General features: G+C 38.7%; 1 protein-coding gene across 3 annotated transcripts in view; it reads left to right on the top strand.

Moving 5' to 3' along the window:
• The first annotated feature begins 5,860 nt into the window (after positions 1–5,860).
• Positions 5,861–17,193, top strand: part of LOC103826066 (mitogen-activated protein kinase 10) — a 71,600-nt gene continuing 60,267 nt past the window's right edge. Inside the window, exons 1-2 of one of the 3 annotated variants that reach the window (XM_030239596.2) lie at positions 5,861–5,932; positions 15,391–15,560. In XM_030239596.2, coding sequence (XP_030095456.1) covers positions 5,867–5,932; positions 15,391–15,560 — 236 coding nt within the window. In that variant the 5' untranslated portion in view covers positions 5,861–5,866. Of the gene's footprint in view, positions 5,937–15,334; positions 15,561–17,193 lie in introns of all 3 variants that reach the window. The other 2 variants (XM_050973698.1, XM_050973697.1) reach the window with 2 other exon arrangements.

Genomic DNA, 17,193 nt, shown 5'->3' with positions numbered 1-17,193 from the left:
ATTGTCAGTTCATATTTATCCTCTGAGGTGTCTTTAAGCTTCTTGTTTAGCAGTGGGCTTCCTGTTGCAGTGCTGTACATTAGATCTAAAAGAAAAAAAATATATAAAAAAGCTGATAAGCCTAAAGATTTGGTCTCTGAAGTGAAGACCAATTTGATGGGATATTTGAACATGTGGATCCCTATTATAACTGGCAGCAATTATATGAAAAATGTGGCTGAATTGCAGGACTTCTTTCTTGATCCAGCATGCTAAAGACGTCAGAGCCCACCTTTGAAATTCTGTAGGAGTTTGGGGATCAGACACTGCCATTCTCTGCTGGCACACTTTGTCGTGCTGTGTGAATTTGTTCAGGTCTTCATTATTTCCTACGCTCTTGTTTACACAGAGCAGAATAGCCAAGTTTCAGTAAAGGAAAAATGTAGTCACGGGAGTTAGAACATTACTGAAAGCTTCAGAGAACTTATGCTGTGGTGAGAGTATGTATTTTCAGATGAAGGAGAGAGGAATTCCAGTACTGGAAATGCATGAAATTGTTCAAGCACATTTTCAAAACAGGAAGCATTAATAATTCATGAAAGTTCATCTTTGAACATTAATGTTTTAAAGGAGGTTTTTAAGTGACAACTGAATTGATCAATTGCCCCCCTCATTGAATTAGGACAGGATGAGTTTTTTAAATAACTTTAAGTGATGGTGCTATTTCATTAATTTTTTTCATGCCCTGAATCTTTTTGTTTATGAATGAAACATAATGAGGTAGCAATAAATACTTTAATTCTCCTTTTTCAGGACAAGTAGAGAACTGCAAGTTGATGAAGATAGGGAGCACATTCACTGTGCCCATTGTGCACATGCCATGGATTTGGGTGGTAATATTAAATAAGCAGAAATGCTGGATTTGGTTACTTGATATGAATATATATTGCTTCCCCATGTTATTGAGATTGTCACAATTGATGGGACTTGGCCTAGATATTGGTGGATGTTCTGTGATTCTTTTACAACTTTCCAGTTTGCAGCCACAATGCCATGTTTAAATCGAGTGAAGTTTTACATACAAGTAGTTCTTTCTACTTTATCTCCAGCTGCCATTTGATTCCTGTTTAAATTTGGAATTGCATTTCTAATATTTTTTTAAATTCCATGTGGGGCTACTTTTTAAATTAGGAATTTAAGCACTTGTTTCCATTTTGTTTTGTTGTAGGCATGTAAATACCTATCAAAGTATAGGAGCAGGTGGGAGGTGATGAGAACAGTAGCAGGGCTAGTTTGGGATATTCATTTCAAGTGCAGCAATGTAGTGTTTGTGAGGGTCCCCAGGGCGAGGTGAGAGATGAGAATCTGACTCCACATTCTCAGAAGGCTGATTAATTATTTTATGATACTATATTATATTAAAGAATGCTATACTAAAATTATACTAAAGAAAGAGAGAGGATACAGATAGAAGGCTTAACAAGAATGAATAATAAAATCTCATGACTGACTCCTCAGAGTCTGAAACAGCTGATACTGATTGGTCAGTAATTAAAAATAATTCACATGGAACCAATCAAACATGCACTTGTTGGTAAACAATCTCCAGACCACATTCCAAAGCAACCAAACACAGGAGAAGTGAATTAGGTAACTATTATTTACATTTTCCTCTAGGCTTCTCAACTTCCCAGGAGAAGAAATCCTGGCAAAAGGATTTCTCAGAAAATATCAGGGTGACACAGCAACACTGGTTTAAATACAAGTCAAGGAGCTGCTGCAGTTTTTCCTCATGAAGAGCTTTGTTTGAGCCCTGGGTCAGTGTGTTGGACACAGATGGTTGTGCTGGGGTGAGATGAGCAGCCCTGCCTGCCTGGGCTGGGATGAAGGAAGCAGGGCAGCTGGCTCTTTTATCTCTCTGAATAAAAAGTCACGTGGGACTGTACTGAGGCTCAGCACTGGCCTTCTGACCTTTCAAAAACGGCTTTAAATATACTGTGTCAGGCTGAGGCACTGTCCATTGGGCACGAGGGACTTACCTCTTGATTAGGGGATGAGGGATGGTGAGGGTATTTTCTCGCTAGAAAGTGACTGTGATGCTTTTTCCAGATAAAGGAGCTCAACGTGGTGAGTTCAAGTGCTTAGGCTCTCCTGGGGCCAGCAGAGCAATAGCCCAGACTCCTCAGACTGGAGGTTTGCATCTCTTGGGCTTAAGGCAAACACAGTCTCCCTGTCCATGATCCAAGAACCACTTATGTGAAGGGTAAGGCAGCTTGGGTAGAAAACAACACTCCTAGGCAAAAAGATTTAATCTGACTGGGCCAAATTGCCCAGACACTCCCTGGCTACCAATATCATATAGCACTGAGGGTGAAGAAAGATTTCAAGAATGAGTAGAAAGGTTTTACTGCAGGAGGCTCTATTTGAGAACTACAGCTACTGTTGGTTTTCTGGTCTGTTTTAACTGCTCTCATGGTTTTTCTCTGTTCTCAGTAATTATACTAATAGTATTGATTTAATCCTTTCAGTCTTCAAAGAGCTGTTTGAATAATAATTAGATAATCCTCCTGACCCCTGGAGAGAGAGATAACCATTATTAAAAGTAAAAAAAGCCCTAAAAAGTCCCTGTACAGAAAAGGAAGATTTGATAGGAGTGCTGCAAGTAAAGAGAAGTTCATGCCTGAAATTTGGGCATGTCTTTAGTCCACATTCTGTTTTGAAGAACAGCTTTCCATAAGGAAGGAAGAGTGGAGTGAAGAAGAGGATGGCAAAGCAGCAGGCTGGGTAGAGGCCAAGCCTCAGTGGGTCCAGCCAGCAGTTCCCTTGGGGGCTGTGCCACTGTACAGCTCAGAGGATTTTCAGGATTTTCTTTATCTTGCCTTCATGGCTGGTTTCCTCTTCCTCCTTGTTTTATTTTGCCTGAAAGTATGACATATGTTTGCTGTTGAGTCTTGTATGTTTTTGTGGCTTCTGACATACAGATGCCTTGATCATAATGAAGATTTGGGATCCAGTTGTGGCTTTCCTGTACCCCAGACAGGTTTTCTCCCTGTAATGCTACAGAAGTCTCTGGCTTCCTAGAGCATTTTATTCTGTCAGCAATGTTCTGTTCTCCAAGTTCTCTGCCCCTTGGGAGATTTCACTCAGTTTTGGGAAGGTAAAGTGCCAGAAGTGGGGTAAAGAAATATTGGATGCTTATGCTCTCATGTAAAGCTCCAGTTGTTGGTGAGTGAAGCTGTTTGTCTCAGTAGCTTTTTGTTTTATAACTGCTGTATGTTGTAACACAATTATCTCAGCATCAGGCCAGTTCTTTATTCTGACACTTCTTAAACATCTCTAGTGATGTGGTGTCAGCTCGCACAAGAGGAGAAGTGATCAAGGAGATCTGCGCAGCTGAGTGCGAATCTGTTTTCTGCCTGAAGGAATTAGAAGTTACATACACGTGGGATCACTTACAGGACACTGGAGGGAGCCTTGTATGAATTCAATGAACATTTTAGAACATGAACTCAAGTCTGTTTTGTCCTGGGTACACCTTTCTGTGCCATGGAAAGTTGGCGTTCATTCCTGTTGTACAACTGGAGGAACTCAGCTCCATAGTGATTCATTTGGTGTATCTCATGTACAGAGGAATATGAGTATTGATCTAGGCCATTAAAACATAACATACTTCTATTATTTTATAAGCATAACTGCCCACAAGGACAACATCATAAATTCTGAAGTGTGTTCCAGTTCATGAAACTCAGCAGTCCATTGTTCTGCCCAGGGTGACTATTAACAGTCACCGTAATTCCTGTGGACAGCTGAGGAGCAGGGTATGACTTGTAATGCATGCATATTATCAAGTATATCTTCTCAATAGACCCTCGCAGCAAATTCAGGGAGAAATCAAATGCCCCCAATTTTCTTCCCTTCCTTTCTTCACTTTCCACCATTAAGCTCTGTCTTGAGCATGGTGTGCCATAGCTATTGACTTTGCAGTCATTGATTATTATAGCAATGTAATGCATACAGCCAGGGAGTATATCTGCAGCATGACAGTGTAATTACCTGCTGGCTTTCCAGAAATCACTGGCAATATGACTAATGTTAAAAGCCTTTTTTCCTTCTTTTTTTTTTTTTTTTTTTTGAAAAAAAGCTTCCTTTCTTTTTTGTTTTAATATAAATTATAAACCCTCTGTGGAATGTGAGACTCTGGTAATGACTCAGTGGGCAGTGAGACAGCAATCTTGGACACTGTAACATGATGCAGAAAAGGTAATAAAATTGCTTTCATAACAGGATTATTCATATATTTATTCATTAAAAATTAAACACATGTGGGAACACATGGTGCATTGAAGTTGGCAAGTATTGGTGAATACTTTCTTGTAGTTTCTTTACTCCTGATAAGTTGGTGTGAGTTGAAATTACTCCAAATTAAGTGTGGTCTTATTTAGTGCCATTTACACTTGAAGTTAGTTCGTACTGAAGACAAGTGCCATAAGGAGCTACACAGTGTTTCAGAATCATAGCTTTGTCTTTATGGAGTGATGGCTGGATGGCTGTTTTGTTTTCATTTTTAAGTCTTTACAATGAGCTTATATTTAACAGAAAATCATTAAGTTCTATATAACGTCTAATTTTAGCTGAAAGTTGCTAGTTTTTTCATTGTACTGTTAACAGGTTTTTGTTGTTGTTTTGTGTGTTTGGCTGGGTTGTTTGTGGTTTTTTGGAGTCATGCAGAAGAATCTATGTGCTCCAAAGTCTAGTGACGTAGCTGCCTATCCCAGCCTGACAACATTGCTGGGGGTGTTTGTCACTGATGTGCATGCTAGAATGCAGCTGGGACAGGACTGGCTAGGCAGAGCTGGATGTGGTGCTGTGGAACTAAATTAAAACAGCTTTGATGGGATGCACAGGGAGGCCTGTCTAGTCTTTCCTATGGCTCCCTGGGCCAGTATCAGATGACTGGGAAATCCAGAAATAGGCTGAGCATGGAGTGGCAGACTGTGACTCAGGGGTGTCTTGAGTCAGGGTGATATTTCCGAGGTTAATGGCCTTCAGCAGATTTCTTCTTATGTGAATTTGCCTAATCATATTAGTGCTTATATTGACTTCTGGATTCCACAGCAACATGAGACACAGAGTTTCACTGTGATGAAACAGTGTATGAAGAATTATTTCCTATTGTTGATTCTAACTCTCATAACATAACTTGAGGCCATTTTTTATTTTTAATTTGAAAAAAAAAAATGGAAGGGTGTTTTCCTTTTCATTTTCCAGTATGCCACTCATTTTATGTATCTCCAGCATATTTCTGCTCAGACAGTTCTTTTCTAGGCTAAAAAAAAAAAAAAGTCATTGTGCTTTGGACCCTTCTTACTGCCCTTTTCTGTAGCTTTTCTAGTCATAGAATGTTGAGACCAGAACCAGAACTACATGGGATGCTCACAAAGTGGATGAATTTTCACAGTGATGTAGCTAGTCTTTCCACTTCTGTAATTTTTCTAATACTTGTCAATTTAGGACTTTTTTTTTCCTCCTCATAATAGGAAGTGTCTCCTATTCCCACATTGTTTAGAGCCTTATTGACCTGATTTTGTTGTTTTTATTTTTGGTGTAGCAATATGCAAGTGACATGATAAACTTATAATTAATGGCACCAATTACTGTAAAGTTTTCCAGATGTAACCAAGTCATATTTGGGGCCATAACCTTGACAGGCATTGGACAGAATTTAAAGCGTTTTCACTGTTCAGTGTTACAACATTTCTGTTTTTGACAAGCTGGGTAACAAATCAGGTTGGTTTTATAATCCAGATGAAGCTAGAGCTGCATTATGCTTGCACATCAGCAGCCAGATAAGAATTCTATGTCTACTTTTCTTTAATTGCAGGTATTTATGAGCCGCCATTTCTTGTATTATTGTGGTGAACCTACTCTGGATGTGAAGATTGCCTTTTGTCAGGTGTGTGTTCCTTACAGGTAAAACAAGGTACAGTATATACTTGTACTTCATTTTTGCAATACATGCTATAATAAGAGAAAAATAGAAGTGAGTTTCAGAAGCTTACTGCAAGTAACTGGTTATAAAAACAAGAATAAATAAAAAAAATAGAAAAATGCATCACAAAGAATTACTTTTGTATTTGCCCTCAAGTTTATTTTGTAATTTGTTCTTAGTGATTTTTGATTTTTTAAAAATAAACTATCAGTTAATATTCTGAGGTTTTTTTAGCGGAAAATAATGGCACAGTATGCAAACAGAAAAACTGCAAATTGAAACTATTTTATCTTAATCTCTGTTCTTCTGAGACAGAGCCTTTTACATTGTAGCCTGTGGCTAATTTTCTGTTTACCTATACTGGAAATGAAGGAAGTGTAGTGAAAATGGTGGTCTTTGTCTTGTCTCCCACTGAACACCATGTGCTATTGAGGTCCTGGAGCCATGAGGCTGCACTAAAGCCAATGCTGTGTTTCTACATAACCCTTGAAATGGCTTGGTCACAATGTGTGGAAGCCCACAAAGCTGAAACTAAATCTCTGATGCAAAGAAAAAACTTTTTGATTTATCCAGTTTTTGGTTTTCTTGGTTAATTTAGTTAACATATTTAGTCACAAATCTCTGTGCATAATTTTCCCTTGTGAATGCAAGATGACTTTTTCTGCTCACTTCTGAACAACGTTTTGTGCTTGAATTCTGTCTCTTCATAGTTTTAAGGTTTTTTTGTGAGATGGGACATCAGTAATCTAATTAACTGGAGAGATATTAGGGACATTCTTCACTTTTTGAAGTGGAAAATAGTGCTGCATTCTTAGAATGAATTCCTAGATGAATTTATGAACAACACTATTTTTTCCTCTTATATTACGTGTGGAGTCCAAGTGAAAGCACAATTGTAAAAAGGAAAGGGCTGTTACTTGTGTGAAAGCATTTAACATGAGACAGTGACAGGTGTTAGAAAGTTTGCTTTATGTTTTTTTAACTCAGGGACACTAAATATTAATTTTGCTGAGAAGGTTGAAGTTGGACTTAGGAATCATCAGCTCTGGGATGGGTCTTGGCTATTCAGTTTGATAATCTCCTTAACTGTCCTTTCTATTTAATTTTGTTCATGTGCATGTGTTTAACTGGCTTAATTCTTCCACTGGCAACTTTGTCAAATGTAGTATTTTTGTAATGTTTTGACAGAGTTTGCTTCCAAAAAAAAAAAAATTGCAGAAATTGCAATTTTTTTCTCAGATTGTATGAGAAAAGTGTTATTGACAAAAAATACTTTCACTGTGCTGAATAGAGGTTTTTTTTGCATAGCTCTCCTCTCCTTTTTACTTAGACCATTTTGGATGCATTTTTATCACTGAGTGAGATTAATTCCTATTTGATGGCTGCAGCAGGTACCCAGAATGGCATCATCCACTAAATACATACAAAGAGATACTATCCTGGCATTGTAGGGAACAGAATTCCATCCTTCAAGCACTTACCACACAGACACCTTTTCAAGGTCTTCAGACCTTCAGATCGATTCTCTTGAGGATAAAAACTGGTTTAAGCTTCATGTTAATTTATTCTCTCCATAAAGATAGGCTCTGATCCAAATAACAGCTGTAACTATGGGCAAGAACAGTCTCTAAATTAAGTGTCTGCTTGCATTAAGGCCTATCTTGGGTGCTGTTCATTTGTATTTTTTAGAGTGGGATGGGGGTTATATCTCTGTCCTTGGTACAAGCATCCAGATCTTTATTTAGAGACTAGGAATAGTGTCCAGGTGGTAATATTGTTTATCCATTCTTATTCCTGCTTCCATTTGAAATTTATGTCTCACTGCAGACTTTCTTCAAAGTGTTTGTGCCAAAGTGCCTTCCTTAAAGCTCCATATTGAGGAGAACCCAATTATTTTTAGTACTTGGGGTGTATTTTTCTTGTAACATGTATTTGCCTAAAAGGCAAAGCTTTACGTGCTCTGAAGGAAAGTGACATTTTCATAATTAAGGCTCCTATCTTTGACATAGAGCTTATGTCACTGAGCATACCAGTTTTGGACAATGAAATGCTAATTCAGCAGCAATAGAATTTTAAGGATTTCCAGCTTAAGGAAAAAAGAATTGCCCTTCCTGAGAAACACTCAGCAGCATAAGTAGGGTAAATATGTACCTCCCCACCCCTTCACCCTGTTTGCAGTGTAAAAACACCCAGGTCTGGAATTACTGGGCATGGGTAGCCAATTCATGCTCTGAAGCAGACACCTTTTTCAAGGCTGAGGAAAAAGACATCTGCTTTTCTATCAAAATAGAAAAGTAGGACAAGAAGGCCCATAGAATTTCATTACACTTCTGTAAGGCTGGTATCACCAACAAGCTTTTATCTGTAGGGCCCTACACATTTTTATTGTAGCACAAGGTAATGCAGAGTAGTGTCTCATGAGTAGAACAGGACATTAAATTTTAATACTAACATATTAACAATATCTAGTAATTCCGGAAGAATACTGACTTCTTCATCCATATTTTTCTCCATTTAGCCTTTCAGTATCTTTTTTTAAAATCAAGACATGTACAGCCTGTCAGAATTTACATGTTCCCTAAGCTGTAGATGTATAGGATACCTTTATTTAGAATACAATTCTGAATGTAGTGTGTCCTCTGATTATGCCTTCTATCCAAGGTGAGATTAGTTGGTATTCAAAAGTTATCATCAATCAATGTGTTAGATTTCTATGAATAAAATGGTTCTTCATAGGGTCAAGAGCTGTCTATTTCTAGCTAAAAGTGTGATTATTTAGCTCCATACATTCTTTATTTGTAAAAGGGAGAATCCTTCCATTAGCTATTGTCTTCACATCACATACTGTAATTATATAGTTCTATTGAGAAATCTACTTTCTCTCCAGTATCATTGGCTAAATTTTGCATTTGGATCACTGATTTAGTTCCTCTCCATAAAGAAACCTCAGTCTCAAGGAACCTTTTCTTTCAGTGTTTCTTGATCAGTCCTTTCAACCTTCTTTGGTGTGATGGCCAGGCCTGGATGTCACCTGTGTGTCAGCATTGAGCTCTTCAGGCATCAGGGGGAGGACCAATCATTGGAAGTAGTGGGTTTTTTGTGCAGGTACTCTCAGATTGCTCATTTGTAGGAATCTGGCCTGGAATGAGGGCCCCACCTCTGGGACACAGTGACTTCTGCAATACATGATACCACAGTTAGAAATGAGCTATGAAAATTTGGTATCTGTAGGAAGGAAGGAATTAAAAGTACTGAGAACTCAGTGAACACATGGAGGACAAGAGAAGAATAAGTAAATAGTGCTTTGCTTCATGTTTTGAGTAGATACTATTGAAAAGGAGAAGGCAGACTTACTGCTTTTTGTGTAATCAGAAGTAGGTAAGCTGATAGGTTTTTGGTATCTCAGTTAGAAGAGGCTGAACAAGGACAGAGTGTTTAAACAAACAAATAAACACCAACAACTATTCAAAAAAATCCCCAACCTAAAAAAAACCCCCACAAACAAAAACCAACAACAACAACAAAAAAAAAACCAAACCCAACCAGCACTTAGAAATATTGTACTACATTTAATAAAATGCTTTAATATGGTGTGTGGAAATAGAGTGAATAAAGCAAATGTGAAAAGATCAATCACTGGTCAGTCAAGGCTGAGTTGTTTGCAGGGGTCTGTTGTCTCCTTAAAAGGTCAAGTGCAGAAAGCCCCCTGTCTGGGGGACAGGGCAGCTGGAGAGAGATTAAAAGAAGGCCAGAAATTAGCTTTAAAATCCCACTCAAAACACGCTAAAATCAGGAAGACTGGGTGACTAATACAAGCCTCACAGGAGGGGAATGAGGTGGAAGAATGGAGAACTGTGGTGTGATGTGGCTGGTAAGATCAAAATCTGTAATATTACATCCAACCATGCACACACACAAGATGAAACCCTGTGTAGGAGGTGGGATCATTGTTTATGGACTTTTGAGCTCAGGGAGAGCCAGAAGAAGTGAGAAGTCTGGCTTTATGGAGAGAAAAAAATAGATAAAATTTCTGCCATAAATGTGTCACGTATAGAATACACAATTTAAAACAAAATAGTAGATCTTTCTATGCAAAGACACTCTGTATTTCCCAAGTAACAGCTTCTGTGGCCATTCAAATTTACACAGCAAAACCTGTGACCATGAAATTCGAAGCAGAGGGCCCAGCAAATTCATGTTCATGCCAGAATTCTGGCACTTGAAACTTCTGTGAGAATCAGAGCTGTGCAAGTGGGAGGACAGCCATTAAATTCATAGTGCTGCTGGCTGAGCAGGTGCACCCAGGTGAGCAGGGCTTGCCTCTGTGCATGTTTGCAGAGCTGGCCAGAAGCCCGAGGGTTTTACCAGACTCTTGAATGTTGGTCTGTTCAACCTCAGCATTTGACTTTCAAGGTTAAATTGTAGCTTTAAGATATCCTGAGGGATCCAAAGGCATCCACCTCTGGAATGTGTCGTGGTCCACACCAGATTCTTTGTCTGAGGCTGGGTGCAGATGTGGGGGCTGCTGGGGAGCCATCATGGTGTCTGGCTCAGAGCATCCTCTCTGCTTCATCCTGCTCATCTCTGAGCTCCGTGCCAGCTGGGAGTCAGCCTCCCAGTCTTCCCTCACCTGCCTTTACACACACCTGGAGGGCTAGAATTGATTTCAGAAGCCTTGCATCATGGCACCCTCGAATGGGTGTTCCTGCCAGGATTTCTGTGGGCAGACAGGGTAGGAAATGAATGCTGAGGTAAAGTTTCCCCTCTGCTGATGCTGCCAGCAGAATCTGTGACAGTGCTCACTGTCTTGGAGATGCAAGGGAGAGCAATTTGCCTTAAATTGCTGCTAACATGGTTTGTATTTATAAAAGCTGAAATGTATGAGATACTGAGCTGCAAGACACTGCTGTATTTTAGGCTCGTCAGTAATAGAGGGAATGGTGTTCAGAAACAAAGGTCTGTCAGTAAAATATGATAAGTATAGTTATTTTGTAGGATAGAAATGAACAAATGAAATGGGATATCAGGAAGCAATTCACCTTAAAATATAGAAAATAACATAATTTTATTTCTATCGGGCTTTTTAACTCTCTTGCTCTCTGTTCTCTGAAAGAAAGGAAAAGAATGCAGTTTGTAGCTCTGTGTGAGGCAGTGAGTTGAGTTCCACTGAGTTTTTAAATACTTATCCTTTGAAAGCAAAATACATGCTCTCTAAGCAATTAGCAATGGTGAGAGTATCTTTTCCCTTCATCTCAGATGCTTGAGTCCTGACAGTTTATTTTCTTTTCTCTTTCTCACTTGTCAGGTTACTAAGCAAACATCGTTGCAAATATGGCTATGTGCTCAAGTGAGCTAACAAGGATAGTTAGGTTTTCAGGGCTGAGAAACTTTCACTTCTCTTACTCTTAAATTTCTCAGTATGGAGGAAAGAGAATGCCATTGGGGAACGTGTGTGTGTGCACTAGAAGTGTTCAATTAGGTAGTGAAAGGAGAAAGTAATGGTTCATGCATTTTTGTATGTATGAAATGAAAACTAAGTTGCTCTCAGTGTTGAAGTAATGCAATTTCATTGTCCAAATGTTTATGGAAACTGAGAACAAATGGCATTTCCATGCATGCTTTGTCTCTGAGGAATAATCTTTATTCCTACACAGAGGTCTGAGAAACTTAGATGTGTTTTGTTCAAAGTTTCACAGCTTCAATGTTTCCTGTTGTTCTGGGGCCTCAGTATTGTAGTTTGTCCAAGTTCATCTGAAGTTCACCTGAAAATGTATTAACTCATTGGAATTCACTTTACTATATGAGACCTATACATTTTTACTGTGATATCCTGATTGCAATGTATATCTCTAAACTTTCTTCCCCCATCTATTTCTTAATGAGGTGCTAATTCCTGGTTTCTTACTATGTTAGCCTCAACCACCACTGAAAGGAGTTTATGGTTAGGTGCATCTAGAGAAGGGTGTATACTGGAAATTCCTAGCTCTGGGTTCCCTTTTGATGCCCCATAATCAAAGCTTTAACTTAAGCTGCCTGTACAGGATTTGTAAGCACTGTACAGTTAAACCTGAATGTGAAATAGCTCAGTGGTGTACAGAGGGGCATCTGGGGGAATATCAATATCTGTGACAACACCAAGGCTTCTGGAAGGGGTTTAAATGAGCACTGAGGATGTTAGAGGAGAAGAGCAAAATGTAGTGTGTAGGCTTCTTTAAGATGAGCTATATGAATTTGAAGATTGGGAGAAAAGCCTTTTCATCAGGGTTTGAAATGAAAACTAACATTGACATGCTCTGTAAAGAGTATGAATTTCCTTGCTAAAGGGAAAAGATGTTTTATCTTAATTTTGGAGTGAAACAAAGCTGCCATTTCCTTGTCCTCAATAGGAAGTGGCTGTTGAATCATCCAGAGAGGGTTCTTGATTATGTGTCAGCTTGGCCTGGGGATCTGATCAAAGGTGATTAATCCAATAATGCTGTTAATTCATTGACTTTGGGATTTGGTTTAAGTCAGCATCATGACAAAGATAGTTATATCATTCATCTCCTGTTGTTATGGAAGTAAGCAGTGCATTGGACATTAGTAACCTTACTGTGCTTTTTGTTTTGCTCTTTTAGGCTTTGATAAAAATTGGAAAATATAGAGTAGGGGGTTTTTTGGTAGTTTTTAGCAGTGTGGGTTTAGAGCAAGGAGGCAACTTAGACCTTGGCCTGTCCACAAAGCTGAAATTTTTGTCACTCAGAGGAGGCATTCTGCTTGATGTAAACTTCATACTAAATCAGCCTGCCCTGAATTTTTCCAAGTAATGCTTAGTGTTTGTTTTCTTTCAAAGACCTTATGGGGCACAAATGTTTAAGTAGGGAGAAAGATACTAATCTAAAAAGAAAAAATGATTCCATAAAAATGAAACAGTCTTTACCTTTTCCTCTTACACACTGTTAGGAGCAGGTTGTCATTGGAATGGTCTGTGTTGTGCAGAGGAGAGCTCCTCATCAGGACATTTGCGTTTTCCTATCAGTTGTGGTCTTCTGGGTCCACAACTTTAATTGCTGTTGACTGAAGCAATTGGATTTGTTAATTACCTCTATAACTGAGGTACTACAGAGTGATTCTTTTTAGCTGTTTTAATTGATTTTTAAGACATTTCAGCATTTAAAAAAGCTAGCTGCTGGAACCGCAGCAGTTCAGGAACCCCGCTGTACGCAGCTTGAGTTTCCCAGGGCTAGTAGTTCACACGGTCAGGCTAACTCAAAAGCAAGCAATTTTTATTCTAGACATAGAGTGATAAAATATGTGCTCCCATGTAGCTCCATGCCACACAAGGAGCTCTCAGGGAGCTTGGGAGTGAGGACACAAACAAGTTGTGGCAGGCCTGGCTCATCCAAGCCTTAACACAGTCATCCAGTTTGTTTTAAAAATTCACTCTGTCTGTACTTCCAGAGGAGCTGGATATGAGTCAGGCTCACTCAGGAATGCAATTTTTATGCTGACACTTTATATATAAACATTGGTTTTAGAGTAATGGGTGTTAATGCTGAATATGTCCTGCATTGTTCTGATAATGACATCAGGAAAAACATGCTCCAAATGTGCTTGTCTAGCCAGAGGGAGTTGTGAAATTCCTGTCAATCAGGAGCATGTTATTAAAAATCCCAAAAAACCTCCCAATTTCAGGTCTGGTATGAATGCCTGAGCTGAATAGCCAAGTTTATGCATCTCTCTTAACAGAATGGAAGGTGTTTTAAGACTGAGGCTACATGGTGCGAATCATATGCAGCCTGTTTGTCTTCCAATGAGAGAAATTCAAACCTCTTTTGGAATCATTTCACTCTCTGGAAGCTTCAATTTAGCACTGTGTCAGTGTCCATAAATCTCTCACTTTTTGTGTTAGGGCAAAGCCTCTCCTGCTCTCCCACTCACAGTGTTTGATGAACAAGTTAATGTAAAGTTACCACTTGTTTTTCTGAGATGAGACTTTGTGTTTGAGTGAAGAGCTGCATTTATTAAAATGTTTCAAAGTCTCTAAATGAGCTGTTTAGGATGATGCTGTCCAGTGCCAAAGGGCCTTCCAGTCAGATAATGGACAGAAAAATAATAATAATTTTTCCAAGGCAAACCCTAAAATCCAAGTTCTTTGCAAGGTCAGTAATCTGTTTTCAATGGCCAGAATTTTAGTCTACTGAAAAGATGACCTTTTTAACTGAATGATCAAATCAAAGTCAACTTTACTTTTTTCCCAGCTCCATCAAATTTCAACTTAGTTGTCCATAAACACATAATGCATTTGATCATCCAGATTTTTTTGGGGGAAAGAAATTTATAATAGAGCAAATAAGAAAATTTATAAGCCGTGTTTGGGAGCACTGAAAAAAAGCATAGACAGAAGCATAGCTGGTTTTTGGGTTTGCTTTATGGAAGGCATTTGGGCATATCTTGACTTCCATGACTGAACTGTTAACTCTTTTAATCAGATCTGTATTAATATGTTGAGCTTTTGAATCCTGTGCTCAGCATCATGTACTATAGAATCCTAAATTATGAGCACTTAATTCTGATTTTTATCTCAAATTACTATAAATTTGCTCTGTAGTCCATAGGGAACTGAGCTCAGCAGTAGTCATAAAGAGGTTATAATGTAACTTGCTGCATGGTAGTTTTACAAATTTGAGGGAGGGTTTTTTAAGTCTTGTAAAAATTATTGGGTTTTAATTTTACAGTTTTGGGGAGGAGCACTGCTGTGCTGTGCTAGCTACAGTGCTTGGGTTTGTGTCATGAAAACTGCTGTTGTTGCATTTGTTAAGACATGAGAGCAACTGTCCCTCCTATCCTTAGGAACCCAGAACTTTTGAAGACCTCTGGAGCTTCTGTATGAATCTCCATGATACTGAGCCATGTTGGGTCACAGTTTGTCTCATTAACTGCTCTGTTTCTTTTGCAACCCCTTCTGAAAGGTTCTCAAGGCCTTTATCAGGTGCTCAGGGAAAGTTTCAGCACTCATGGGAATACATTTGCTTGCTCTGTCTGATCCATAATGAAGGGCCTGATTCCTGGATCTCTTGTCCCACTTGCACACTGATGAAAGTCATCTTATTTTAAATTAATTGCAAAACAAATGAGGGCAGAATGAGCATGAGCACATAATCCAGTAGTCATGAGGCCGGAGTGATGGCAGGCAGAGACCAGCAGTTGGCAGCGACTGTGTCACAAACATCAGCTGGAGAATTCACTGGTTTTCTTTAATCAGTGCCTTTTTATGGTGACTTCCTAGCTGAAAGAAGTTTTGGCACAGTCTTTAGGAAAATGACAAGAATTTATATTGAAAAATTAAGCTGACAGTGCTTTATCAGTATTCTAATGCTTTACCAGCCTTGGTTTCTCTGTTTTTACCAACCCCTCTCCCCTTCCCTTCTTCTGTACGACAGGGATTTGGGAAACAAGTGGATGTGTCATATATTGCCAAACATTACAACATGAGCAAAAGCAAAGTTGACAACCAGTTCTACAGCGTGGAAGTAGGTGACTCGACCTTCACAGTCCTCAAACGCTACCAGAACTTGAAACCTATTGGCTCTGGGGCTCAGGGAATAGTTTGGTGAGTATCAGCACTTTCTCTTTTGATGCTTGGAAACAGAATTGGCATTTTGCATCTCCTCACAGTTTGCCAGCCACAGCTGTTGTCTAAAATTGCAAAAATAGCAGTCAGGCAACAGACATCCTGAGGCAGAGGGAGCCCAGTGGTTTGCTAATAAATTCCCCGGCTGGTGAGAGCGATAGCACTGGGTTTGTTTCTCCACACAGCAAAATGGAACTAGCAAGAAAGCAGGAGAGAGATCTTATCATAATTGACAACTGAGGCACTATTTCCAGAGGCAGTGCAAATAATATCCCAAGAAAACCCCGTAATTTTAGTCTTTGTGCAGTAAAAGTCACTGAGAGCAATACAGAAACTTGTCACATCCCATAGCATTCTCAAATGTTCAGGGTGGAAGCCTTTCGAATCGAGGCAACTGCTAATGCTTCCTTTATTTCTTAAAAGTGATGTTGCAGCGATGTGAATAATATGAACAGAAGATAAATTCAGTAGCTCTCCTAAACAATGCAATTTGAATTTATCCTGTTCAAAAGCTGTGGAATCCTGGGTGACTTTTGCCTCTGCATTTTTAGACATGGCTTTTAAATTTCTGTGGCTTGTATTTAAATGTCTGTGTTTGTTACCTGTTTAATTATGAGGCATTTGCATAGCTATAACAATCTTTTATCTATAACTTGATCAGAGGTGAAGTCTTAAATCCATCTGTGACCTCTGTCATTGCTTTTTTTTTTTTTTCAGAATTTGATGTCATGTGTGTTGCTTTACAGGTGGAGGGAATAGTAAAGCAAATGTTCCTTTAATCCAGTGGCAAATGATTTTTCCATGGATTGTTGGCATTGGCACCAGAATTGCCAGTGTAACAGCACTGACATCACATCCTTATGTGTCAGCCCATGACTTCCAGTGTTTAGTATACTTTGAGACCATGCAAGTCCAAAGATTGACCTAAATGACCATGTACCATGTTCCTTATCTTAAGCACAAAACAACTCAAGGTTGCTTTTAAATCAGCTTTGGGAAAGAGGCATATTTTGTGTTCAGTACTACTGAAATTAATTTTGCACTGTTTTTTCAATTCCATAGAAAGAAAAGATGGTTTTCTTCCTCCTTTCCATCCTCTATTTGTTTCAGAGGAAAATCAGTTCTGGTTGAACCTCTCTGCAACTGAATTGCTGTAATGATCAATTGTGAGCAGCAAAAAATAGAGAAAGTAAGCTAAATAAAATCAAAAGTGTCTTGTGAATGTTACTTTCATACTAAAAGTTGACAGCAAAATTTAAGAATTTCTTAGGAAAGAAAATCAAATCAGAAAACAAGCAAGTTCAAGTGAAAGTTAACACAAATCCCCTGAAATGGTGAGTAGCATGGAGAGGCCATAAAAGGCCTTTTTGATGATAGTGATATAGAAGTATTACACGATTGATGGGGAAGATAATGAGCATTTTTTCCTTAGTTTGTGTTACATGATAAACTGCCTCTTGTAAGGCATAATTTACTAGAAATACAATAAACCATCCATCATCAAAGCATGAAGAATCAATGGTGAAGTGATTAGTTATTGAAAAAACAATTGGGAGATAAATATTTGTAGTTTAGCTAAGAGAAAACAATACATGATGAGAAACATCTTCAG

The sequence above is a fragment of the Serinus canaria genome, chromosome 4 (genome assembly GCF_022539315.1).
Source record: "Serinus canaria isolate serCan28SL12 chromosome 4, serCan2020, whole genome shotgun sequence".
Taxonomy (NCBI): Eukaryota; Metazoa; Chordata; class Aves; order Passeriformes; family Fringillidae; genus Serinus; species Serinus canaria.
This window is presented reverse-complemented; position numbering and strand designations above follow the sequence as displayed.